Source organism: Myotis nattereri (genome assembly GCF_964212035.1).
Source record: "Myotis nattereri genome assembly, chromosome: 1".
Taxonomy (NCBI): Eukaryota; Metazoa; Chordata; class Mammalia; order Chiroptera; family Vespertilionidae; genus Myotis; species Myotis nattereri.
The window spans coordinates 44,020,542-44,039,068 of NC_138075.1; the positions used below are offsets into that span (position 1 = coordinate 44,020,542).

The following is an 18,527-nucleotide window of genomic DNA, read 5'->3' on the forward strand; positions in this document are numbered from 1 at the left end:
TCCACTTGCCCACCCCTGACATTCAAGTCACAGCTACGGCACTTCCCACACAACTCATGTCAACTCTCACCTCCCCACTGTCCCTAGGACAACTGCACCCTCAAGCTCCACCTCCCAGTCTCCCGTCCTGCCTCCTCCTGTCCATCCCCACGCGGAGGCGGGAAGGGTCTAAAATGCCATCAGACTGTGCCACGCCCCTGCCCCTGAACTACGTGCCATTGTTCTCAGGTAAAGGCAGGGTCCCCCCCTCGGTCTACTCTGTCCCCGTCCACCAGCACTCCGCCGCTCTCACCGAACTTATTTCTGTTCCTCCAAACACCAGCGTTATTCTTCCTGCGGGTCCCTACCCAACTCCAGACCAAGATGCGGGCCTCCGCCAGCCCAGGCAAAGCTTCCGCCCCCGGGGCAGGCGGCCCCAGCCCCGCCGCCACGGGGCCACCCGCGCCCTCTCCAGGCCTCCGCCCCGCCCCTGCGGGAGACGCCGGGATCGCGGGGCCCCGTCCGCCGGGGTGGAGGTCGCCCCGCCTTCCTGGCTCCCTCGGTCCCTCCCGGCCCCTCCCTCCCTCCTCTAACCTCCGCTGCCAGCCCCGCCCCTGGGTCCCCGGCTCCCGCGCGCCTCGGGCCCGCGCGCTCTCCGGCCGGCCCGCCCCGGCCCGCCCCGGCCCGCCCCCGCGCGGCATTCGCGGCCGCCCGCGGAGCCCTTCTCTCCCGCTCCGACTCGGGAAGCAGAGCCGAGGGGCCGGCGGCGGCCGGCAGCCATGGAGGCGACGGCGCGGAGGCGGCAGCACCCGGGAGCGGCGGGCGCGCAGCCGGGCGCCTCCTTCCTGCAGGCCAGGTGGGCGCGCGGCGGCGGAGCAGCGGACCGGCGGCGCCTCCACGGGCCGGGCGCGGGCGGCCGGGGAGGAGCGGAGCCCGGGGAGGGTCGGAGGCTGCCTGCGGGCCGGGCTCCCTGCACTGCAGCCGCTCCCGCCCCGACCCGCGCCACCGGGCGGCTGGAGACCGGAGCTCAGCTGGGAAGAGCCCTCCAGGAGCCTGAGCGACCCCGGGTGGGGGCGGCGGGCCCAGAGGACACCCCGCTCACTCGGGCCCCCAACGCACCTGCCAGCCCGGTGCCACCCCCAAGTTCTCGGGGTCCTTCCAACCCCGACTAGGACTTGGATTCTGGTGTGATCAGGAGGCTCACGCCCTGCCCCGGGGAACCCAAGAGTGTGCGAGTGTAAATGAGACAGCAGAGAAGTGTGGACGGTCCTCCCCAGAGAAAGAATGAGGAAGGGCCGTCCTCACGTGGTCGCTGACCCTCCTGCCACCCGGGGAAGACGTTATTGGTTGATGCAGCCGGGACCAGGCCGGGCAGAGGAAGAGGCGCGGAAGCCGCCTTCTAATCGTTCCCTCCATTCCGCTAGAAACATGGTGTTCAGCAAGCGTTCATTCAGCATCTCTAGTGCGCCCAGCGCTGAGCCAGGGGGGTGGGCAAGGTGAAGCCCGGAGGGGCTCACAGTACGGAAGGATCTGGGAGGCCTTCTTGGAGGAAGCGGCACTTGAGCTGAGTCTCAAAGGACGAAGTAGGTGACAGGGAAGAAAGGCTGTTTCCGAGAGGGCGTGAGTTTGGGGAAAGGCCAAGAGTGTGATGGTCCTGGCGCTTACCAGATGTACCGTGTCAGGAGGATACAGACTGGTTGTGAGGGACCTTTAATGGCAGCAGGGCTGGGACGAGAGTGAAACGTTTAAGGAGACACTCTCCAGACAGAGCACAACCCTGAGAGTGAGTGCCTACGTGAGAGCTGGGCCCTGGCCCAGCCAGCGTGGTTGAGTGTCAGCCTCTGAACCAGGTCGGGGTTCCATTCCCGGTCAGGGCACATGCCCAGGTTGCAAGCTCCATCGCCAGAGTGGGGTGTGCAGGAGGCAGCCAGCGATCAATGCTTCTTTCTCATCATCGTTTCTATCTCTCTCTCCCTCTCCCTTCCTCTCTGAAGTCAATAAAAATATATATTATTAAAACGGAAAAGAGTCGGGCCCTGTGTGCCTCGCCTGAGTTCCTGCTCCGGCTGGCAGGCTAAGGATGCAGCCTTTATTCTGCAGGTACAGGCGAGCCGTGGAAGGTGCAGCATCTTAGTCTTTTTGTATTTTGCACATGGGGAAACTGAGGCCCAGAGAGTTTACATCATTGGCTGGTAAGAACCAGAGCCTAGGCCTAGCCAGTTTGGCTCAGTGGATAGAGTGACGGCCTGCGGACCAAAGGGTCCTGGGTTTGATTCTGGTCAAGGGCATGTACCTTGGTTACAGGCTCCTCCCCGGCCGGGGCCCTGGTTGGGGCTTGTGCTGGAGGCAACCAGTTGATGTGTTTCTCTCACATCAGTGTTTCTCTCTGTCTTTCCCTCTCTCTTCTACTCTCCCTGAAAATCAATGGAAAAATATCCTCGGGTGAGGATTAACAACAACAAAAAACCAGGGCCTAAACCCAGGGCTTCTGACTTCTGGTTTCTGCTCTTATTTCTCAACTTTGGTTGCTAACAAGTGATGTCCCTCCTTACTCCTGCGTGAGCTTCCCATCAGCTAGGATGCTCCCTAGGACTGGGGTAAAGGGGTTGCTCTCTCAGGGTGTCTCTGTCACCCTCACTGGGTGCCTCTGGGTCCATTCTGGCTATCATTGCTGCTCTTGGTAGTAGGTAGAACCATCCTGTCTAATTCCTAGGATGCTTGGATTTCCTCAGCTGCATCCTTACATGCTTCTAATGACAAGGTGCTCATTACCTTGCAAGGCATTCCTGCTCTGTTGACAGTGTTTTTTTATTATAATCAAAGCAATATATGCCCATGATTAAATAAAATAGCACAGAGGGCTTAGTGTGAAAAGCAATGGTCTCCTGTTCTACCTCTTTCTGGCACCAGAAACAACCATGCTAGCTTCTTTTAGCTGTTTCTACCGGTTAAATTAAAATTTCTAAACTAGGGGCCGGATGCACGAAATCTGTGCAAGGGGCTGGGCCCTCAACGGCTGCCTCAGTCCTCGCAACCCTGGCTTGTCCGGGAGGTCATTCGTCCAGTCTAATTAGCATATTACGCTTTTATTATTATAGACAATAATAAGGAACGGTGTAGCAGTTTCTGTGGACCAGACCCTGCTGTAAGTTTTTGCACATATTAATCCAATCTTAACTCTTGACATAGGATCTACTATTATCCCCTATTTTACAGATGAAAACATTGAGGTCCAGGAGGTAAGTAACTTGCTCAAGACCTGGTTAGTGGCAGGTCTGGGATGTGAACTTAGGTGGTCTCCAAAGTCCACACTCTTTTTGGTTTTTGTTTGTCTGTTAATCCTCTCTCAAATGCTGCAACCTTTTGCAGCGAGGGTTCAAGGATCTGGAGAAGGGGCTGTGACATTAACGGATACAGTAGACAAGAAATATAAATTTAGACGGCATGGGGGAAAGCCAGGCAGAGGCTTCACTCTGGGGGCGAAGCTCTCTGAATCTCCCGACCCACTGCTTTATATTTACTAGAATATACATTTGCCTTTTAGCAAAGCAAACCGACATCAATGGTAAGGTTTGGTAAAAAGTACAAGATTATCAGGTTAGGAGATTGCCTTCAGCCACCATTGTCTCTGACAGAACAATCAGTGCATAGCTTTTAGCCCTTGCTAAAGCCCGAGGTCCTTCAGCCTTCTGAAGGACCTCTGGCATTTATTATGCTAACCACTTTTTGGTCTTTGCCTCCAGCACTCAAATATATTTTTCCATTGATTTTAGAGTGGGGGGGGGGAACATTGATGTGACAGAGACATCGATTGGTTGCCTCCTGTGCACCCCAACTGTGACGGGGAGGGGATCGAACCTGCAACCCTTCAGTGTGTGGACTGACACTCTAACCACTGAGCACACCAGACAGGGCCAAAGTCCACACTCTTAAAAGCTATGTTCAGCTGCTATGTCTCGGTTTACCAATTTTATCCTCTAAGCTAATGTTAACCAACTGACTTTTCCCTATTATGATTTGGCTCACTTATACCTCCTTCATCTTCAGCAGGTGGTGTTTTTATCACTATTTTTAGTCTTTCTCTTTGTTACCTTTGTAGCCTTAGGGAATTGCATATGCCTTTATTTCGTTTTTGGTCAACTGTAGGCCGTATCCCTTGATTACTTTTTAAAAGGAGAATATTAGTCCCCTGCTTACTCTAGCCTTTAGCTGTCTTTACCCTTTCCTCCAACTCCTGTCATATATAGTTTTACTCTAAGTTGTCAAGGTTGACAACATTTACCTGCTGTTTTTTAACCATAGTGTCCTTAGTGTTTTATCTGTGGGTTGATTCTAAACTTTGAAAATCAGTATATAATATTTACGTTAGTTAAGCCATGTGAATAGTGTTCTCCACAAAATGAAGTTATAGTTAGCAGTTACATGTTCTTTCTTATATTGCTTTTGTTTTTCCTGGAGTTTCTAACTGCCTTTGTTTTTCCCCTCTTATTTCCCTTTATTTCCTCATTTTTTGTTCAAACTTTGCATCATGTCAGATATTTCACCATTCTTTATATAGAACCAAAATCAGTCGGTCGATAGTCCTATTCATGGTCCCTGCTTGACTCCACCATGGCCAGCCCCCTCCTTTTCTGCTAGGCGTCTTGCAGATGCTGCTGACTGCCTTGAATACGCCAGCTGTACGGTATGCACTGCCAATGCTATGGTGTCAGTTTCCCCATATGGTGGGCTTGTAAAGCTGTGGAGGAGAGAAAAGGCCAGCCTTGTTTCAGGTTACCTGCCATTGTGCCTTCAGCATTGCTCTCAGCAGTAGTTGCTGATGATTGAGAACTAGAGCTGATGTAGGCTGGGGTGGGGGGCAGTGTGTGAAGTCTGTGGAGTCAGCAACTTGGGAAAAGCTTAAGGTTGTTCATCCCCAGGACAGGATGGGGAGAGGATGACTTCACCCTCCATGATCTGCCTCCCATGGTCAGTGAGCCAACAACAAAAAACAGTTAGATGCTGATCAGTGATTCCCAAGTCGGGTGTCTGTCCTGCTAAGCCAGGTTGGGCTAATGGCAGGGATCCCCACTGACTGAGGCACTTCCTGAGGTGGAGGAGGAAATAATTACTGAGCCTCTAATATGGTTACACCTGCGTGCTTTCCCAGGCTCTCAAAACGCCTTTCTTCCCTGCACCAGACATCCTTCTCTTTGCCCAGTTTGGAAGTTTCTGGAACAGCACACTGAGGACTCTTATCCTCCTTCTCCATACAAGTTCTTCGGGCCTGGTGGTTATCACCGTCTGCCTTCTGAGGCCTTGCGCTGATGGTCGCGAAGGGCAGGGCCAGGGCGGGGCCCCAGTCACTGGGCTCAGAACCCTGAGCAGTCCTTGCACTTAGTTCCTGAGTATCTACCCAATCTGAAGGCCAGTCCCTCCCTTCTCTTCCCCACCGTAAGCCATGCATCTCAACTCCATGCAGTGCCTTTCTTACTTCCACCTCCAGGCCTGGGATCTGCTCTCCTGCTGCTTTTCTGCCTGGTTAAATCCACCCTTCCATGCTTTGAGGCTCCCCTCTGTGCCCTGTGTACTGCTCCAGGCTGCACTGAGCCCTCTCTAAGTTGATCTCCTAATATGCTGCATGGCTTATTCGAATGAACAGAATAGCAAGCGATTAAGAGCACAGGTCTTCAATTCCTGCAGACCCAGTTTTGAATTCTGTGCTATTCAGGACTCTTGGGTTGCAAGTGACAGAAAGCCAGTGTGAACGGTAGCGTCATAGCAAAGTGAATGTTTTGGCTCATGTGGTCAAATCCCTGGCCTTCGGAATGCCTGGAACTGGGAATGTGAACACTCTCAGGACTTTTTCTCCCCTTTTTCCTTGTAAAAAGGGGAGACCTTGGTTAAGCAGGAGTGACATTGGCTAAGCACATCGTGCCTGTAAGCTGCCGTCTCCTTATCTGTAAAACAGGAGAGGAAACGCCCTGCTTCCTGGTATTGCTGTGAGGATGAGATGAGATGTGCAGGTGAAGCTCTTAGCGTAGCACAGTCAGACCTGATCAGCGGTGGGGGCGCTGCGTCGAGGGCACAGAAAGACTGAGCTCACCTGGGGTAAAGGCCACTCCACCTGTCTTGCCTGCGACCAGAGGATAAGATCCCCCAGCAGCTTGCCTGCCCAGTCCCACAGCTCCTCTACCAGTGGGGCCCTTCTTGGAAATGACTGAAAAGAATCCTGGAAAGGCATGGAAGCAATAGCAGCCTTGACAGGAAAGCCTTTCTGGTGCCTTTAAGCTAATGCCTGCCACTAAAAAGAATGCGTAACTGGTAATTGAGATTGTTTCAAATCAGCCAGTAACCCCTGAGCCTAAGCCAGGCACTGAGCTGAGAACTCTGGAGAATACAAATCCATGTCACATCGTTTTTGTTCTTGGCACAAATGGGATAATAAAGCTCACACCGCAAGCATCTTAGGAAGTAGTGAGCTGCCTGTCCCTGGAGGTGTGCAAGTAGTAGCAGGGGTGCTGTGAAGAGGATTTGGACTCTGATGGGGAGGTGGGTGAATTGAGAGAAACTTAAAGGTCACTCCTCTTCTTGAGGGTCTAGATAAGAGAGGAAAACCCCAGCGCTGTGATGTCATGGCCAGGCTGCAAGCTCGAGATGAAGCAGTCCCTGCAGTGGAGCTTAGGGAAAAGCTTCATCAGGGAACCTTTCTGGAGGAGGTGGCCCTTGGACTTCAGCTCATCAGTGAAGAGCCGAGGCTAACTGCCTCTCAGGAGGGACAGGCATCCAATGATGTATTAGCAGATGGTGCTCCACTTCTTGCCATGGCTGTCACATCAGCCTGTCCGCTGGCATCCGTCTTAGGTCTCGCTGTGGACTGGTGAGAAGAGGCATACCACAGTCCCATTCATACATTCTCGTGGTTAGGAACCTAGGGGAGGGAGACCCTGTTCATCCTAGTCTACAATCTATGAGGCAGATTTCACTAGAGGGCTCTGATTGGTCCAACTCAAGTCACATGCCCACCCCACAGGCCAATCACTGTAGACACAGTAATGGGCTGGAGGTTAAAAAATAGAAGCTCTAAAGGCTCGTCATTTAGGTTCACATATTTAGCAGTGTTAACTGGGCAAGTTGCTTAATACCTTGGGCCTGTTTTCACTTATAAAATAGGGGTAATAGACCAACCTCAAAAGATTTCTGTGAAGATTAAAACAGGTAAATGAGGTAATACATGTAAACAGCTATAATGTAAATAGTGCCCAGAACATATAATAAGTGTTCAGTAAAGGTTAGCGACTATCACCCATCGTTATGTTTCATGTTTTTCAGCTGCGTTTGCATTCTTTCCCCTGTTTGATTTCCTCATCATTTTATAGGTGAGAAAACCCGACAGTTATGACGCCTGTTTGGCAGCTTTCTTCCTGAATCACAGAGAAGCTGGAGTCAGGGCAGCTGGAGTTCATTTTCAGGACACCTTCCCCTTGGCCACAGGCCCAGGCCCAGACCCCAGTATTTCCTGCAAAATTCTTTTCCTAGAATTTAATTATGTGTGTTTCCTCCTGCCCCCAAATTCCCAGACCTTTCCGTGGCTCACTGAGGAGGGTGGGGCGGTGAGGAGGTCCCCGTGGGAGGGAGAAGCACTGAGCCCTCCGTCTGGTTCCTTCCCAGGCACAGCTCCATCAAGGCTGAGGAGGCCGCCGGCACGGCTCCCTTTCACCTTGACCTCTGGTTCTACTTCACCCTGCAGAACTGGGTTCTGGACTTTGGCCGCCCCATTGCCATGGTGAGTGTGAAGCTGTGGACAGAGCCCCAGCCAGCAGTGAGGAAACAGTGCGACTTGAATTAGCTCAGTGACCTTGAGTGACCTTCGACAAGACATTCCCCCTACTGGTAAACTGCGAAAATAGGCCTGGATGACTTCATGTCCTTTGACCCTGTGACTGCGGCCAGTGAGGCAACTACCAGCAAGTAGGGGAGGGGGTCTGGGGCCTGAACAGTCACACTGTGCCCGACTCCCATATTGGAAATGGTGGCTCTGCAGCCAGACTGTGCCACCCACCGTGTCTCACCTCCAGATCAAGCTAGAGGAGGGTGGGAAAGAAAGCAGAGCCTCCCGCTGGCTGCCCCATAGCCTTGGGATAGTATTGTTTTTCTGGAGGTGAAGAGTATAGGCTGATTTCGCATGTTCTATATGACTGACCTTCAGGTAATTTGGGCCATCTGTGAAACTGTCCCCTTCCCTCCAAGACCACTTCATGCCTCAGCGTGCAGTGGCGGCCTCCACAGAGGAGGTTAATACTGGGAGAGCACCAAAGCCCCTCCCTGGTGGTGATAGATGATGGATAGATAGATAGATAGATAGATAGATAGATAGATAACAATGTGAAAAATTTGAAGAAGGTACCACCGTGTACCAAATTGTTAATTTTCATGTGGGGTGATAAAGATAACAATATCCTCTGCTGAAACTTTGTATTTGCTGGTGATAGTGCGAATTAGCAAAGCCCTTTTGGAAAGCAGTTTGTCAAGGTGATAATAGTACCTAGAATAGTGCCTGGCGTGATAAGTGCTCAATATACCTATTGAATGAATATTGATAAGAGTAAGGTAGACATAGCAGCTAACATACACTAAATGCTTACCCTGTTCTAAGCTCTTTCTGTGGTTAAACTTACTTAGTTCTTATATCAACACTATTATTAATCTCAACTTGACACAGGAGACTTGAGGATAGAGAGGGTAACTGGCTCAAGCTCACCCAACTAGCAAGTGGAGGAGCCAGCATGTGCACCCCTTCCCATCATATATATCTCCAGAATCTGCTGTGTTCATCCCTCCTTTTTTTAAAAACAATATTTTTTTATTATTTTTTAAAAATTGATTTCAGAGTAGAAGGGAGAGAGAGAGAGATAGAAACATCAATGATGAGAGAGAATCGCTGATCAGCTGCCTCCTGCAGGCCCTCTACTGAGGATTGAGCCTGCAACCTGGGCATGTGCCCTGACTGGGAATTGAACCTGTGACCTCCTGGTTCAATGCTCAACCACTGAGCCAAGGCAGCCAGGCTGTTCATCCCGTCTGACCTAGTAAAATCCCTTCCAAGAATCTGCCTGAAGGCATAATCAGCTAGAGACAACAGGCTTTATACCCAAAGATGTTGGTTGCAGCTTTGCTTACAATAGCCAAAACTTGCAAGTGTTTTCAGTATAGAATTACCTGGCCATGTAAGCAAGAACTATGGATACCATAGAGCAACCTGGAATGTTTAAGGAGAAAAGAGGTGCATGAGTGACACGCATACTGACTGGTTCCAAGTCAGTGACAACCCTAACAGTCTTGTATACATGACACAAAGACGAAACGGGTGAAGAGCAGCGTTCCTGGTAGTGTGTCAGGGAAGAGCTATGGTGGATGCTGCTTCTCCTTTCTGAAAATGTGTTATTGTTTTTAATGTAGGAGAAAGAAAAGGGACTGAGCCAGGAGTCAGGATGCCTGGTCAGGTTTTGGGTGACACGGGCAAGTCACTGTCATTTGGGCTTCAGTTCCCTCAACTGTAAGAAGACTCGCGAACTAGCTGCACTGAGTCCCCTTCCAACATGAAGGTCCCACATATTGGAGGACATAGGAGCTGCCCATCGGACTGGTGCTCTGCGGACGGGAGAGATGAGGAGAGCCTGCTCCTGGCTCTCCTCACTCCGCAGGACTCAGTCTCATCCTGCCCAGAGTTGCTGTGGCCACTCCGACCCCACGTGGGCTTGTGGGGAGAATATGCATTTGAAAAGTTCGTGTATACACTGGAGCTTTTCAAATACATGCATGGTAATAACTACCACGTGAAACCTTTGACCAGCTATAGAAGTAGTATGTAGTAGCTGTAACAGGTCAGTTCGTACCCAGGTGTACAGAGAAGTGAGACTCTCCCTTTCTAGTCCCATCCCTGGCAGTTGGGGGCACATCCTTCCACTCCTTTCTCTACTGGTACAGACATACATACACATCTTTTTTCTTTTCCTAACCAAAGTGAGATTTTACTTTGTATCTTATTCTACAACGTGCTTGTTTTACTTTATCATGAAGAACTTTCAATGTCGGTACAAATACGATGTCATTTCTGTTAATGGCTACTGAACCTTCTATTGTAAATATGTACTATAGTGTATTCGGCTAGTCATACAGTGGGGCCTTGACTTACGAGTGTCCCGACTAACGAGTTTTTTTTTGAGATACGAGCCGTCTCTCGGCCGATTTTTTGCTTTGAGTCCAAGCTCAAAAAAATTCGAGTTACGAGCCAGCTTCAGATACCCCACCGCTAGTTGGCGCAGCAGACGTCACAGTGATTTGACATACGAGTAATTTGAGTTATGAGCTCCGTCATGGAACGAATTAAACTCGTAAGTCAAGGCCCCACTGTATTTGGTTGAAGAGTTGGCCTATTTCTGGCATTTTGCTATCACAAAGAATATGTCAGCCACCATGTATATCTTGCTATAGATATAGAGGTACACACACGAGTAAGAAAGAGAAAGAGATTGAGATTTCTGTATCCCAGGAGTTTCTACAGATTAGTTTTATCCAATGTGGCATTTTTGAGTTAAAAGAGATAAAAATTTTAATGGAAAATTTTGGTCATTATACCTGTTCTCAATCAACAGATACTGGAAGTTTAGTTTGGTGGTGGTGGTGTGTGAGCGTAATGTTTTGACCGTGAACAAGGGTTTTCACACTGACCCCCCACGAGGCCAGGACTCCCTGGGTAGACCAGTAGGAAGCACTGCCCCTGGCCTGCCTCCTCTCTCAGGGAAGGTAGGAAAGGAAGAATTGAGGCTATTTTGAAGAACTCATTTTCTCCTTTTTCCCTAATGTACACCCTTAATCTGATTCAGAAGCAGCCCATCTGCTCGGTAGATGGGGCATTTCCACCCCCGGGCCCACTGACCAGAAGAGCTTGTCCTCATCATAGGAACTAGAGAGCCCATGTGGACCCCGGGGCCACATTTCTTGTGTTACAGATGGGGAAACCCTAGAGAGGGGAAGGACTTGCCCAGGGTCACTAGGAAAGTTGGTGGCACCACTGAGTCCCAAAGGAACTTCCATCTACCAGGCCAGTGCCCAGGCACATTTATGTGGTCCCCACAGGGAGGAGGGACACAGGACAGGGTCAGGCCTGGATTTGTGCCTACTGTGTGCCTGGGGACAAGTCTACCTGCTCTGGGACTGTTTCTCTGTCTGGAAACACCTTTGCCTTAGGGCTGCCCAGAGGATCCCAAGAAATCCCAGAGAGAATTAAGAGCGTGAGGAGGAGGTGGGGGGAGGAGGTGGGGGCCGACTCCCTGAGCCTCCTGGGGCTGTGCCTGGTGAACACCACTCCTCCCCTTCTCCCCAGCTGGTGTTCCCTCTCGAATGGTTCCCGCTCAACAAGCCCAGCGTGGGGGACTACTTCCACATGGCCTACAACATCATCACGCCCTTTCTCCTGCTCAAGGTACAGTCCCAGCCTCCTTGCCCTCCCTTTCCACCCTCATTGAGCGTGTCCCAGGCTTCCCCTGCCTGATCCAGAGCCCGGGGCCCAGGGGAGGCGGGGCTGCCTCTGGCTGGGAGGGATGGAGAAGGCCTCCTCAAGGAGAGGCGTTTGATCTGGACCTCAGCCTGCTGTGAGGGGTGAGGTGGGAGCGGCATTCAAGCAGAAGGACCTGCAGACAAGGCCAGGCTTGGGAAACCATCGCACATTTTGGGAGGCTGAGGCAGGCGTGACTGGGTTGCCTCGGAAGAGGTGGGAGACCATTTGGGAAGGCAAGTCAGGGCCAGGTGACAGGACTCGCAGCAGCAGAAGGAGAACTGGATCCTCTGGCCTGGAGATCCCTGACTTTGAGATGCCACTGGGAGCAGAGCTAGCCAGGGCTGCCGGCTTCGCGTTTTGCCACACAAGGGGTCTTAAACTATGTCACCATCTACTATCCCCATCGTTTTGTTGTTAGAAAGGTATTTCAAATCTCCAAAAGTTATAAATGTATAATCGCAACATTCAGAGGGGTCCTCGGTTAAATAACTTAATTTCTGAAGCACCTGCTCCATCCCTGCCATTTTTTTGTGTTTGCCATGGATTGGTAGCTCAGGAATCTGAGCGTCTCAACAGACCCGCCCAGCCTGGGGCACAGCGGGGCGGTGGGAGGCCTGAACCTGGGGCCCCAGCGCCTGTGTTGAAGGCCTGGCAGTCCCAGCGTAGGTGGCTGGTGTGTAACCTTGGGCAGTGAGCTGGCCCCCCTGTTTCCTCTCTGGGGAAAGGGGGTGCTGTGCCCTTGGCCCTGCGGGGCTCACAGGGATGGTGTGGGAGCCTGGAGGCTGCGCTGGCCCAAGGGACCCCCCAATTGGTGAGAGACGTTCCAGCCGTTCCAGCCGGCGGCATCCATCCCACCCCAGGTGCGAGGGAGGGGTGCACACAGGGTGTCTCCTGTTGTGATGGAGGCCGGCCCTACTGCTGGGCCTCTCTCTGCCCTCAGCTCATCGAGCGCTCGCCGCGCACCTTGCCTCGCTCCATCATCTACATCAGCATCATCACCTTCATCATGGGCGCCAGCATCCACCTGGTGGGCGACTCCGTGAACCACCGCCTGCTCTTCAGTGGCTACCAGCACCACCTGTCGGTCCGGGAGAACCCCATCATCAAGAATCTGAAGCCGGAGACGCTGGTGAGGTCGCCCCCCTTCCCGCCCTCCCCCCCGCATGTGAGCCCTGCGGTACAGCCTGCCCCGGAGGCCAGAGAGATGCCGCGCCCATCACTGTGCAAGGAAGGCCTTTGCTGAAGGCACTCTGCCAGGGAGGGCACTCTGTCACTAGGGGGTGCACGCTGAACTCCAGGAGGGTGGTGGTGGGGGGAGCCTTCTGCAGGAGGGCAGGGAGTGAGGACAGCTGGGGGAGGCCTGGGGGAGGAGAGGGGGACCAGGGGGCTTGTGGCCAGCGCCCTCCCGAAGCACCTCCCTCTAACCCTGTCCCCCTGCGCCCTCAGATCGACTCCTTCGAGCTGCTTTACTACTATGATGAGTACCTGGGCCACTGCATGTGGTGAGTGATGGGGCCAGTCTGTCTCCGCAGGCCCCTCCCCCCCCCCCCCCCCCCCAAGCTCTACCGCCAGCCCCGGGGACACTGGGCAAGACTCGGGCCTGGGGCCCCCAGGTGTCGAGCACAGCGGCTGGGATGGGTTCTCTCCCCCCGCCCCCTGCTGTGAGCTCCGCTCTGGAGAGACCCGGGGCCCTGGCTTCCCTCGACCTCCTCCCGGCCGGGCGGTGCCCGCGGCGGCCACTAGAGGGCAGCGAGCGGCCGTCTCGCCCTCGCCCGGCCGGAGAGCCTGCAACCCATGGAGAAAGAGGTCATCCTGCTGATAAACATGCCCCCCCACCCCCCGCCCCGCGCCCCCACCGTGTCAGGCCTCAGCCTCTGGGGATGGAGGAGGAGAGAGGCCCAGAGGCCTGAAAGAGGAGAGGACATAGGATGTAGGGGCACCTGTTGGGGGCATGAGGAGGGTGGGGAAGGAGACACGATGGGACGTGAGAAGAGAAGGGGTGCGTGGGCAGAGCCGCCTGTGTGCGGGAGGAGGTGGGGTCCTTTCGGGGGAGACGTGTGCGTGGAAGAGGGTGAGGCTGTGGGCTGTGAGCGAAGGGGCTCACGGAGCTCCTTGGAGGCCCCCAGCAGGTGCTGTTCTGTTCACCTGGACCTCGGGCCTCTCCCTGACACACCTGCTTCCCGGCCAGTGAGAGGCTGGGCTCCTGTGGGGCTCTGCCTGAGGCAGAGGCACCCTCACACACAGTGAAGGAGGGGCCAGAGCAGGGTGGAAGGAGCAGCCCATCCTCCCCAGCCTGTGGCCTCTGGTTTGCATGTGGGCCTCTTCGCCACTTCCTTCCCACCCCAGCGGGAGCCCAGCCCCGGAAAGGCTGGCAGGGACTGAGTGTGCTCCCCAAAGCAGCGTTCTGTGAATCAGCCGGGACACTGCATGGGATGTTGCCAGAAACCAGTACAGGGATCGGTGGGGAGGGGGCGGCTGGGAGGGGCGGCCGGCAGGCCTCTGAGGCATTGGCTTCCCTGTTGCAGGTACATCCCCTTCTTCCTCATCCTCTTCATGTACTTCAGCGGCTGTTTCACTCCCACCAAAGCCGAGAGCTCGGTGCCAGGGGCGGCCCTGCTCCTGGTGGTGCCCAGTGGCCTGTACTACTGGTGAGTGGGCATGGGACCTGGGTTGGCGGGTGCAGGGCGCACTCAGTGAGCCAGGCAGTGAGAATGTGCTCTTGACCACAGAGCTGCTCTGTGACTGCAGGTGCGACCTCCCTGTTGGAGCCCTGCTTCCTCTTCTAGGGGGGACTGTGGCATGTGGGGGCCTGTCTGTTACCAGGAAGCCAGGCCTGAGTTTGCTCTTTCCATCCGCATGTCCTTCTACCCTGTGCCCGCCTCCCAGATCCCAGTGCAACTTTGGGGCAAGAGACTCCATCTCTAACACCAAGCCCTGTGGAGCCCCCGGGTCTCGGTTTCCGTCCCTGTGAAATGGGGGAAATGCCTGCTTGTCTCCCCCCCAGGAGATGGTGAGAATGCAGGGGAGAGGGGAGGCCTTTATTGACTGTAAAGCACGTGGTGGTGACAGCTAATTCCATGGCCTCAGGAGCTCCCCACCTGTCTTCCCTCCAGCTCTGTCTTCCCATTACAGAGGAGCAAGCTCTACCCCTCCTGTCACTTCCGCCTGAAGTCAGGCTCCGGTGGTGGTAATGAGGGGGCCGGGGGGGAGTGCTGTGGGTGTCACAGGAAGGACTGGCCCTTCTCTAATGGGAAGCCTTCATCAAATGGAAAGGACCTCCTTCCCGGGCCAGCTGCAGCCCCCCTCCAGGGTCTGTCCCCCGACTGGCTGAGAGGGTCCACCAGGGTGACCCTGTTTGCCCCCTGAAGACGGGATTAAAAGAAATGGGTGTCAGCTACAGCAAGAGGGCAAGAGGTCCGACATGGGAAAGAGCTTCCTGCCCAACTTGCAGCCATAGCGTGTCAGTGCCGTGATAGCCACCGTAGTACCAGCCACCAAGCACAGGACACAGCTCTTGTCAGCAACCTTGAGAGATAGGGCCACGTATGCCCCCTTTATGAGTAAGAACCCAGGCTTTAAGATGTCATGTAAATTCCCCAAGGTCACACAGCTGCCGAGCTATCGTTCCTGAATGGGTCAGCATTGGGGTTCTCTCTAGAGCAGTGGTTCTCAACCTTCTGGCCCTTTAAATACAGTTCCTCATGTTGTGACCCAACCATAAAATTATTTTCGTTGCTACTTCATAACTGTAATGTTGCTACGGTTATGAATCGTAATGTAAATATCTGATATGCAGGATGGTCTTAGGTGACCCCTGTGAAAGAGTTGTTCGACCGCCAAAGGGGTCACGACCCACAGGTTGAGAACCGCTGCTCTAGAGGCAGGGAATGGGCCCGATAGCCTCTCTGAAGCCCTCCAACAAGTGTCCCTGAGTTCCTGGCCATGTGCTAGGTGCTGCCTTTGGAGCTGCAAGGAACCCTGGGAGATCTGAGACTGTGTCCCAGCCTGCAAGGAGACAGTAACGACAACCCCCATAAATTGCAGTTGCATTTCCAAATTCAAATGCCTACAGGAACCAAGTTAGTACATCAAGCGAAGCGAGGCAACAGGGAATGGTGGGGACTGTGGCAAACTGTAGAATAATGCTCTAACGGGGCCACTGCTTTCCCCTCTAATCAGTTATTGTCATGTGAGAATGCAAGTCTAATGTGACCAGACAAACCAGAAATTCACATTTTCAGGCACTCTGTTATTTAAATATTGGCAACAAACTCAACATTTTAAAAAATAATAACTCTTCAAGTCAAATGGGCTGTGGCTCAGAGTGTTATGGTTTCCTGAGCGCCTTTATTAGATGAGCTATTCTGACTGGGGGCAGCTTGGTACCTGGGTGGCGGGAAGGGTGCCAAGCAGGGCTGTCATAGCACCCGCCTCACCTCACTGGCCTCTTCAGGTACCTGGTCACCGAGGGCCAGATCTTCATCCTCTTCATCTTCACCTTCTTCGCCATGCTGGCCCTCGTCCTGCACCAGAAGCGCAAGCGCCTCTTCCTGGACAGCAATGGCCTCTTCCTCTTCTACTCCTTCGCCCTCACTCTCCTGCTGGTGGCGCTCTGGGTCGCCTGGCTGTGGAGTGACCCGGTACTCAGGAAGAAGTACCCGGGCGTCATCTACGTCCCTGAGCCCTGGGCCTTCTACACCCTCCACGTCAGCAGCCGACACTGAGTCCCTGGCATCAGCCACTGGTGCTCCGTTGGGCAGGAGATGGGCCATAGAGGGTGTCTGAGCACAGGGTGTGTGTGTGTGCATGCACATGAGTGTGTGCGTGTGTGTCCACCCACGTGTGTAACCACAACTGAGAACATGAGTGAGTACACATTGTGTGCACGGAGGGTGTGTTTGTGTGTGCATGGGCGCGTGCGTGGTGTACATCACCAGGAGACTCCGTTGTTCTGGGCAAGTTTCTGTTTGGTTTGGATCTTTTCAAGATGGGATTTTGTTTTAGGCCAAGATGTGGGCACTGCCTTCCCTCTCAATTCACTGCTCAGGGCTGACGCCTTCTTCCTGGGAAGTTCTCTGAGACCGTACAGGAGAGGCCTGGGGAGGGCCGTGGGGAGGGCATTTGGCGTGTCACCCACCATCTGGCCCACTCCTCAGGCCCACCCTGACCCGGAAGCCAGATCACATAGGTCCCAAGGCTGTTCTGTGTATCGCTGAGCAAGCACCTCCCTTCTCGGCTTCATTTGCACTAGATGGGCCAAGGGCTCCAAAGTGGGTCGGTGGGCTGGTTGCAGTCTCCTCTTGGGCAGCCGAGGGATAGAGTAGTTCCATCCTGACACTGTCCTCGAACCCTGGAAGGGATATGTGAACCCCAGGCCCTCACCCCACCTCAGGTTGCATGGGGTGCTGAGCCACCCAACCCCGAGGGCCCACAGACCAGCCCACTCCCCTAACCGCCAGCAGATTGTGTGGTCTGGCAGTGGTTGCACTCCAGCAGCTCTGCCTCCAGGAGAATTGTGGCCCCACTGCAATAGCCTGACTAGGCTCTGAGCTGCATCCGAAACCCAGCTCACACTGGCTCTTCTCCGAACTCCTGCAGCGGGTGGGGGCAGGGTTGAGCCTTTCTCCACGCAGCCTTGTCTTGGTCTGACTCTCAGCCTTCTGCCTGGGCCCTTCTCCCAGAAAAGGGAGCCTCATTCCCAGCAGGGTGCCGCCCCCCCTTCTCCCAGGCACTGCAAACTTCACACAGCCAGCTAGCACTGGCCCCCATGTACCTGTGGGTCTCAAAGGGGCCTCTCTTGCTTTCCCCAGACCTGCCTCCTCTCCTGTGTTCTCAGGGAGCCCTGTGCCTCAGATTCTCCTTTCATGTTGGGGTCCCTCTGAAGCCCCCTCAGAGGTCCCCCAGCCCCTGGTCAGTCCCTGTCTGCCAGCAGCATCAGGTGGGGAGAGGTGTGAATAAAGGCAGTGTGGAAGCCAAGCCTGGCTGGGGCTGCTGCTTTGTGAATTGGGGAAGCAGGAGGGAGGGAGGTCCTAGAGCAAGGCAGAGAGTGGCTGGTCTGGGGCCCAGGCACGAGCACTGGGCAGACCCCAAGGGCCCACTCGGCCCCATCTGGCCAGGAGCAGGTGCTGACACTGGCCCCCCGTGCCACTTTGTAGGATCCCTGCGTTGGGGAGAGGTGGCGGTGAGAAGGGCCTAGGTCAGTCCCAGCCCTCTTCACAGGAGAATGGGGGTTCGGGAGCCAGGATAGGGCATCTCCAGACCTGCCCTCAGAGATGGCACGAGGAGTCTCCCAGCTGTGCTGCCAGCCTGGTCCAGAGGCTGGAGCAGAGGGTGCCCTTCCGGGCAAAGGAGGGAGCTGGTCTGTTTGGTCTGTTGAAGGTCAGTGCTCAGACTTGGGCCAATCACTGATCTCTCCGGCCTCAGCTCTTGATCATGAAAGGTCTCGGCCTCTTCCCCCAGGCGGTCGTCCGGAACTTCTGGGCTGTTATCATTCAACAGGAGGGGCGCTGGGCAGGAGACTGCACCTTTAAGCCCTGGTGCCCCCACCTGCCCGGCAGCCTCATTTGATTCCTTCCCTATCTGGAGGACACTGCCCCTCCAAACCCTTGGGACTTAATAGACATCTGATCAGGCACAGGCCTGGTTGCGTGGGGCCTGAAGCATGTACAATTTGAAGGGCCCTTAATAAGAAAACAGTAAAAAGGAACAAAAGCTTAGGGATGAAAGTGAATACAGTTGACCCTTGAGCAGCATGGGGGTTAGGGATACTGACCCCCTGCAGAGTCAAAATTCTGCATATAACTTCTGACTCCCCCAAAACTTAGCTACAGCTGGTCCTTTATATTCTTGGATTTCATATCCATGGATCCAGTGTTTTTCTTTTTTTGTTTTTAATATGCTGGCAAACTTTTTTTTTTTTTAGAGAGAGAGGAAGGGAGGGAAAGAGAAACATTGATCAGTTGCCTCCTAGGATCAAACCCTCAGTCTGGTTATGTGCCCTGACCAGGAA

At 54.0% G+C, this 18,527-nt stretch overlaps 1 protein-coding gene across 1 annotated transcript; it reads left to right on the plus strand.

Moving 5' to 3' along the window:
- Positions 1 to 711: 711 nt before the first annotated feature.
- On the plus strand, positions 712 to 17,492 carry CLN6 (CLN6 transmembrane ER protein). The gene is made up of 7 exons (XM_081113351.1): positions 712 to 835; positions 7,630 to 7,744; positions 11,345 to 11,443; positions 12,459 to 12,647; positions 12,965 to 13,020; positions 14,044 to 14,166; positions 15,972 to 17,492. Exons 1-7 carry the CDS (start codon positions 759 to 761, stop codon positions 16,240 to 16,242), a joined length of 930 nt encoding a protein of 309 aa, XP_080969477.1. The 5' UTR covers positions 712 to 758; the 3' UTR covers positions 16,243 to 17,492.
- Positions 17,493 to 18,527: the final 1,035 nt, after the last annotated feature.

Excerpts from the sequence above, each read along its gene's own strand:
- CLN6 (XM_081113351.1), top strand. The coding sequence starts at position 759 with ATGGAGGCGACGGCGCGGAGGCGGCAGCACCCGGGAGCGGCGGGCGCG. Across the intron at positions 836-7,629 it reads GCCTCCTTCCTGCAGGCCAG|GCACAGCTCCATCAAGGCTG; the intron begins GTGGGCGCGCGG and ends GTTCCTTCCCAG. Across the intron at positions 13,021-14,043 it reads TACCTGGGCCACTGCATGTG|GTACATCCCCTTCTTCCTCA; the intron begins GTGAGTGATGGG and ends TCCCTGTTGCAG.